We start from the raw sequence: 8,679 nt of genomic DNA, 5'->3' as shown, positions 1-8,679 counted from the left end.
CCCATAGGCTTAGTAGTCGAGTGAATGATTCGAACTCGAAGTAATGTAGCCCGTAGGCATAATGGTCGAGTGAGTGCTTGCTCGAATTCGAAATAAAAGTAGCCCGTAGGCTTAGTAGTTGAGTGAATGATTCGAACTCGAAGTAATGTAGCCTATAGGCATAATGGTCGAGTGAGTGCTTGCTCGAACTCGAAATAAAAGTAGCCTGTAGGCTTAATAGTTGAGTGAATGATTCAAACTCGAAGTAATGTAGCCCGTAGGCATAATGGTCGAGTGAGTGCTTGCTCGAACTCAAAATAAAAGTAGCCCGCAGGATTACTAGTCGAGTGAAAGATTCGAACTCGAAGTAATGTAGCCCGTAGGCGTAATGGTCGAGTGAGTGCTTGCTCGAACTCGAAATAAAAGAAGCTTGTAGGCCTAGTAGTCGAGTGAAAGATTCGAACTCAAAGTAATGTAGCCCGTAGGCATAATGGTCGAGTGAGTGCTTTCTCGAACTCGAAATAAAAGTATCCTGTAGGCTTAGTAGTCGAGTGAATGATTCGAACTCGAAGTAATGTAGCCCGTAGGCATAATGGTTGAGTAAGTGCTTGCTCGAACTCGAAATAAAAGTAGCCCGTAGTCTTAGTAGTCGAGTGAATGATTCGAACTCGAAGTAATATAGCCCGTAGGCGTAATGGTCGAGTGAGTCTTTGCTCGAACTCAAAATAAAAGTAGCATGTAGGCTTAGTAGTCGAGTGAATGATTTGAACTCGAAGTAATGTAGCCCGTAGGTATAATGGTCGAGTGAGTGCTTGCTTGAACTCAAAATAAAAGTACCCCGTAGTCTTAGTAGTTGAGTGAATGATTCGAACTCGAAGTAATGTAGCCCGTAGGCATAATGGTCGAGTGAGTGCTTTCTCGAACTCAAAATAAAAGTAGCCCGTAGGCTTAGTAGTCGAGTGAGTAATTCAAACTCGAAGTAATGTAGCCCGTAGGCGTAAGTACTTGCTCGAACTCGAAATAAAAGTAGCCTGTAGGCTTAGTAGATAGTCAATGAATGAGAATGGTTGCTTGAACTCGAGTCGGGGTAGCCCTTAGGCTTTGTATAATAGATCTCAAAAATAGAGGATTTTTTCTTGGATATAAGATATCGGTAAAGAAGAAATTTTTCTTTATAAGTCATTATACATGTGTTCATTTTTTTTTTCAAGTCTCGGAACAACTACATGGGCATGACTCGTTTGACCATTTGGCCCTTACAATGTTTTCTGTAGAGACACTGTTGCCATGAAATAACGAAGTAACTCCCTTTGCACCGAACTTGATAATCATCACAGATATGTTCAATGACAATGCTCCCCAGTATTCGAGGTTGATTATAAGGAGGCCTCAGATACCGTTGAATTGTTCTAAGTTAGTACGATCAATGGTTGCATCGTTAAAAAATCTTACCGAAAAACCTATTTGGGACAAAAACCATGTGCTCTGGCCTAAAGGCTTCGAGTTGAATAATCCGTCCATCTTTGGTCGAGCACTTGCAAGGGTTAGTTTCGAAATATGATTGAACAGAGGGGGGGTTGTACCTTAGCAGTAGTATCGTTTTAGGCATTACATATTCCAATTGCTTGGTGGTTGATTGCCATTTTATCAGACCGAGCTTGTAGGATTTCCGCTATATGGCCGGTATCGGTCTCTGGTCGACCTTTGGTTGGTAGTTCTTTTAGTAACAGATCTAGAAACCTACTAGTCGTCTTCGACTTTTATTTTGAATTAATATCGATTGTGCACATCGGCCCAAGTAATAGCTGGGTACTCGATCAGATTATGCTTCAGCCACCGTGAAGTCATCGAGCTTCATTCGTTTAGACCCTGAGTGAAAGCTTGAACAGCCCAATCGTCTGTGACTGGTGGCAGATCCATTCGTTCCATTTGAAAACGAGATATGAACTCCCTTAGCATCTCGTTATCCTTTTGTATTACCTTGAACAGGTCCAACTTTATGGTCTCGACCTTTTATGGCCCAGACATGTGCTTTTATGAAGCAATCTGCAAGCATAGAAAAAGAATCAAAAGAGTTAGATGGTAAATTATGATACCATATCATTGCCCCCTTTGACAAGGTTTCACCGAATTTTTTCAATAATACAAATTCGATCTCATCATTTTCTAGATCGTTTCCTTTAATGGCATATGTGTAAGAGGTGACATGTTTGTTGGAGTCGGTTGTCCCATTATACTTAGGAATTTCGGGCATGCGAAACTTCTTTGGGATTGGTTTAGGGGTCACGCTCGGGGGGAAAGGCTTCTGTATGAATGTTTTGGAATCTAAGCCTTTCAATATCGGGGGTGCCCCCGAGATTTGATCAACCCTGGAGTTGTACGCTTCCACCTTTTTGTTGTTTTGTTCGATCCGTTTTGTCAATTCTTCGAACATCTTAACAACTCCTGGATTAGTCCCTGATTCTTGTCCGTTTGACCTTGATACAACTGGCTCTGTTCTGTGGGTGATCTCTCGGGGTGGAGTGGGCTCCGGTCTGCTCGGTACCTGTGTTTGACTCTGCAACGGAGCTATTGCTACCTGTTGAGCTTGCAACATTTCGAAAATCATACGCAAGCTGATTCCGTTTTCCTCAATGTTATGGGTGTCTCGAGGTGCAGATCGAGTACCGTCATGAATGCTATTTTCAGGTTCAGAAAGTAGGTTTGCCTCAATAGCCACATGCGAATTGATGTCCATCGGTACTTCGATTCGAGCTCCAGCGGCGTTGACAATTTCGGTACTGGGTGTCAAGTTGTTGTTCTCATCTTGAGGACCAGCTTCGTTGTCGTTAGGTAAGGCCAATTGATTGATAGTTAATCGTTTCTAATCCGAAATCCAAGATACTTTCGGAAACAAGCGCAAAACGATGTGTTTTTGCAGATTCGTATCAAATAACCACTGTTATCCTTAGCCCTACGGTGGGCGCCAAACTGTTTACCCGAAAAACGGATAGAGTTGAATTTGTACGTAGTTATAAGGATATGTGGTATAGCTTAATACAACTCGTAAGGACAAATAGAAATATCAAATATGGATTACAAAGAATGCAAAATAAGCAAGGTTGGAAAGAGGATGATTTTTAGGACTAAGCAAAATAAATCAATTAATGAAGCCTAAACGAATAATCTTTCAATATAGGAGAATATGGTGCTGGTCGGTATCGCTTCTAGAGCTCGAAATCATCTCTTTATAGTTCGATTCGGACCCGAGCTCGATAATGACTTCGAACTCGGTGTTTGACCTATACCTGAAATCTGAAGCTCGTTCATACCATCTTCGGAACCCATCTTGATATTACGAAGTCTTTTTTCGATCCATTATATTTCGACCTCGATCAATCGTACGAAGACCGAAATCTATTTGACCGTATACACATTCATAAATCAGCAACTCAAGCCTAAACAACTTAAGAACTTTTCTTTCGTCAAACATCTTGAACCTTCCAAAGCACCTTCTTGCAATGATTATTATTTGACAAGAGTGATTTCTATGTATGTGTGAAATAACAATAGTGTTCAACAGCCGCAATGCGGTGCCTTTTATAGGAGTAAGTTGGCCGACTTATTCTTAAGTCAAAGGCGGCCCAACGAGTTTTGTGGCCTAAATCTAAACTTTACGAGGGGCCTTAACTTTTTTTTTCACAAAAAAAATATGATTTATTTGAAGTTTATTTTTCTAGCTTTTCTTAGATACAAACTTATTAATAAATTTTTTTAATCAATAACTCCTAATAAGTCTTTTTAATTGACAATATAGCTAATCCATTTAACCTTTCTTGAGAAATTATTAATCTTATGTAACATTTTATCAATTTTAATTTTAAAAACTTATTTTTGCTGAAGCGACGTTAACTAAAGTTATTAACATAATTCCATAAGCAATAAAGGCATTTGAAAGAGAATCAAATCTTTTTATTTGACTGAGTGTATTAATTAAATTGTTACCTTCTAATTGTAGTATATTTCTTCATACTTTTAATTCAGAAAATAAATCTAAACCATTAATATTGAATTGATTATTATGCTTTAAGGAACATTCAAGATTAAGGCAATATTTTTTTTTAAATTTTCATCTAGTGATCTTAATTTTTACCGCTAAATAGAAAATTAAAATATTTTCATATGCTTCGAATTGTTCAAATTTATTTTTGAAGTAAAAAAATAGCCTTGTCTACTATGCATAAAAGTAATCAACTCCAAAGGACTCTTCGAAAGATTTTAAGATTTATTATCAAATTGTTTGATTGTTTCTCATCAAATTGTTTATTTCTTTATATCACACGCGGGTTCAATATTCATTTCAAGTGTAATTTTCTTGGCAGACATCATAGCAATTGCAAATCATTCTTCTCTATATTTATTAAATAAAGAAATCATTTTTTTTATTTCATAGAACCTTTTTTTAAACTTATACATAGCCTATTAACTGTAACAAAAAATGGGGTATCCACAAATGTGGAGCCTAAAGCAGTTGCTTTACTTGCTTTATGGAAGGGTCGCCTGCTTCAAGTGATTGAATAATTTGGTTAAGGAAAATAATCTTATCAGGACATGATTTCCTCAAATATCTCAAACTTATTATACTCCTCCTTTTATGCAAGTGTAGCAATTAATGATGCTTTATTATACACAGGTTCCTTCGGGTAGTAACATGTTTGCAGCCCAAGCAACAAAACCTTCACGGAATCCTGCTTGCATTAGGAATTATAGTTTTATCTTCTAATCAACGCACTTCACGAACCTGGTTCTTTTAATATCTACTTGTCAGATATGCAACCCTTGTACGTTAAACAAATAACTTCAAGAGGCCTGGTTCGTAGACAATTATTTGTTAATCTATCAAAATTAGTTCTAAGCTCAATTCCACAAAAACAATTGGTTAATTTTGGTTAAGTACTACTAATCATAATTAAGTAAGGTGACAAGTGTTATTTGGTGCGGATAAGTTTTTACATAGTAAATAAAGAGAAAGAGAAAGACGTATTAGGTATAAGCCTCTGCACGATTCCTTATTTTATGCTAATCCTTTGTACTCCATCCGTTCAAATTTATGTAAACATGTTTGATTTGGCACGAATTTTAAGAAAAAATGAAGACTTTTGGAATTTGTGATCCTAAACAAGTCAAAAAGGGACCCAGAGTATTTGTGTGATTATAAAAGCTTCTCATTAATGGTAGAATTGTAAGTTTAAGCTAAATTATTTTCAAATTTAGAAATAGATCATTATTTTTGGAACAGACCAAAAAGAAAATATGTTCACGTAAATGGGAAATGAGGTAGTAATAGTTTAATGGCAATTTTCAGCGATGGCTAAAGAAACCATGTTACTACTTAATTACTGCCCCTTGATTTTTGAGCTCCTATATATTCCTTTCTTTGATTTACTCTAAGTAAGAAGTACCAATCATCTTTTATATCAACCTTCATCTAAATCACCTCCTAATATACCTTGATTTGAGCTCCTTCTCTTTCTATCTTCATTTCATTCCTTGAAACCACCATTCACCATATATATATACATCAACATTCATTTCCTTACTACCGTTTGATTTGACCTCCTCCTGCTGCTTAATTTCTTCTTTCCTTTGCTTGATACCATCAATCACAAAAATGGAAGTCGGGTATATCGCATCACCAGTAATTCTAGGACATGAGGACGAAGCGGAAACGCTCCTCAAGCGACTTGTAGGAAGACCAAAAGAATTAGACATTGTACCTATTGTCGGAATGCCTGGATTGGGCAAGACGACTTTAGCTACAAAATTGTATTCTCATGAAACTGTAATGGGGCATTTTGATGTCCGTTTATGGTGCTGTATTTCACAAGTGTATGACCGGAGAAAGGTACTATCAGAGATTTTGAAACGACTTGACAAGCAGAATACAGCAAGAGAAGAAAGTGATCCCAGCGAATGGGCCGATGAGCTACGCAAATTATTGAAAGGAAAGAGATATCTCATTGTAGTAGATGATCTGTGGAGCATTGATTCATGGGATGACTTGCGAACAATTTTCCCGGATGATAACAAGGGAAGTAGGATTGTTTTGACTACTAGGCTAAACGATGTCGCTTCCTACACCTCAAATAATCCTCACCATCTTCGACATCTTACAGAAGAAGAAAGTTGGGAGCTATTGAAGAAGACAGTATTCGAGGAAGAAAGTTGTCCCGATGAACTTGAAGAGATCGGAAATGAAATTGCAAGCAGTTGTTTAGGTTTACCTCTTGCAATAGTTTTGACAGCAGGGCTTCTTGCCAGGGGAGAAAAGGAAGTGGGTTACTGGAAAGAAGTCACTCTAAATTTGAGTTCAAACCTTTTTCATGATGCGAAATGGTTAATGGAGGTAATCGAATTGAGCTACAAGTATTTGCTTCATCATTTGAGACCATGTTTCCTGTACTTTGGAACATTTCTCGAGGATGAAGAAATACCAATATGGAAGTTGATACAATTATGGATCTGCGAAGGATTTATACCCCACAATGAGTTCATTGAGTTGACAAGCTTGGAACATGTTGCGACAAGTTACTTACTGGAGCTTATTGGGAGTAACCTTGTAACGGTTGCCAAAAGAAGTTCCTTGGGCAGACTCAAAGTTGTTCGTGTTCACGATCTCATACATCAGTTTTGCTCGAAAAAAGCTCAAGAAGAAATACATTTACTACAGATTTATGGGTAAGAAATATACTCTTCCTGATCCTTGGCTCTATTCTTTCTTCCTTAATTTTGCTTCTCATCTACTTACGTTATTGTTATTGGTAGATCCCGCAGTTCTGGCTATAATAATCCTCAAGTTGCAACTGATATGACTTCTTGGCGCATTGTTTGCTCTGATATACATAATTTTATGATGTGGAATCCTCCCACGGAAGGTACTCATTCTTTGCGCTTCACTGTCTCTAGTAGCGCCATCCGCTCAACAGAACAATTTGAGGACTCCTTAGAAGCTTTCAAATTATTAACAGTGCTGGATTTGGAGAATGTTAAAGTCATTGATTCATTTCCCCAAGGAATTCTACTCTTGATTCATTTAAGGTACCTGTCAATAAGTGGTGCTTTTCGTGAAGTTCCATCAGCTATAAACTTTCTTGTCAATTTAGAGACATTGATTTTGAAGAGTGTTGATCGCTGGGTTAAGCTACCAAAGACCATATGGGATATGGTTAACTTGAGGCATTTGCAACTATCTGGTATATCTCGTTTTTGGTGTTCATCTTTACCTGAAAATTCACAAAAACCTTCCCAATTAGGAAAGCTGGAAACTTTATGCACAGTTAGGTTTCATCTTCCTTATGACAACCCCATTATAAGTCATATACTACGTAATATTGTAAAATTGGTATGCGTGATCCGTGATGATGATTTCGAATCCCAGTCATGCCAACCAGTTTTTCAGTCTCTAGATCGACTGCAATCACTTTCTCTCAATTATTATAGTCATAATATTGCACTTTCTCGACGAGAGTTTGACTTCCCATCAACTCTCAGAAAATTGACACTGCTCTATTTCGACTTTCGCGATCCATGGAGAAGAATTTCGACCATTGGAGAGCTACCTAACCTTGAAAACTTAAATCTAGATAGTTGCCACATTGAGGAGGACAAGTGGGATGTCAATGTCGGGGAGTTTCGTAATCTTAATATCCTGAAACTACAGTCTCTGGGAATTGTCAAATGGAATGCCTCGGAGGATGCTTTCCCGAACCTCAAGCGGCTAGTGTTGCGTCATTGTGGTAAACTAGAAAGCATACCTTCTAGTTTTGAGAGCTTGTATTCACTACAGTTAATTGAAGTGGAGAATTGCAGCCAATCTAGCACGAATTCTGCTATGGAAATTAAGGAAACACAAATTGAAGAGATGGGAAATGCCCAATTCAATGTCATTATCTCAGATTCATGATGCAGCAACTAAGAGAAAGATTCTTGATCTGGTGATCTCATTACGTACGTAGTGGTGTCTACTACATACGGTATATTGACATTGGTGTAACCTTACGGTGGAAAGCCAATTTACTCGCTTTGCTTTCATTTGTTGTTTCGGTAGTGAAAGAATTAGATTCCGGTTGACGCAGATCCATGTCAAAATTTGATTTAATATATAGTTGACATATATTTGAATCTTAAAATTAATAAAGAGGAAGAGGCACGACGGTAGGACTCTTCCTAACGGTTGCATCGCTTAATTAGAGTATTAATTAAAAGAAGTTGGTGAGGAAACTCCCGCGCACAGAACTTGTATCCTTCTTCTCTTCTCAATTCCTTAGAGAGTTCTTGTGAAGATTCTCGTGAGGATTTCTTCCTCGAAAAGAATTAGAATAGTCTTCTGTAACAAGGTACGATTTTATAGATTCTGAGCTTTTTCGGTATATACATGTAATTGCACTATTTGACTAGTGAAACAAATGTAAATGGATCTTTTCAAACTATGCCTTCTTAATTGTTGTTTTTCTTCATTGGTTTTCTTCCTACTCTATATCTTCATTCTTTCGTGACATTGCGGTGACAAAGCCAAGCCAACTGTAGACGACAATGACACTGGAAAAAGGAGTCCGAAACCTAATTGTGGTGTTTTTGGACTCAAGCGACTAAAATAGGTAAAAAAAAAAAATAATAATAAAAAAAAATAGGCACCATTTTATATATAGCGCGGTGAATAAC

General features: G+C 37.5%; 1 protein-coding gene across 1 annotated transcript; it reads left to right on the top strand.

Annotated features, from left to right (window-relative positions):
• The first annotated feature begins 5,460 nt into the window (after nt 1-5,460).
• Nucleotides 5,461-8,046, top strand: LOC107771569 (putative late blight resistance protein homolog R1B-16). The gene is made up of 2 exons (XM_016590971.2): nt 5,461-6,696; nt 6,784-8,046. Exons 1-2 carry the CDS (start codon nt 5,630-5,632, stop codon nt 7,919-7,921), a joined length of 2,205 nt encoding a protein of 734 aa, XP_016446457.1. The 5' UTR covers nt 5,461-5,629; the 3' UTR covers nt 7,922-8,046.
• The last annotated feature ends 633 nt before the right edge of the window (nt 8,047-8,679 follow it).

The sequence above is a fragment of the Nicotiana tabacum genome, chromosome 4, assembly GCF_000715075.1.
Source record: "Nicotiana tabacum cultivar K326 chromosome 4, ASM71507v2, whole genome shotgun sequence".
Taxonomy (NCBI): domain Eukaryota; kingdom Viridiplantae; phylum Streptophyta; class Magnoliopsida; order Solanales; family Solanaceae; genus Nicotiana; species Nicotiana tabacum.
This window is presented reverse-complemented; position numbering and strand designations above follow the sequence as displayed.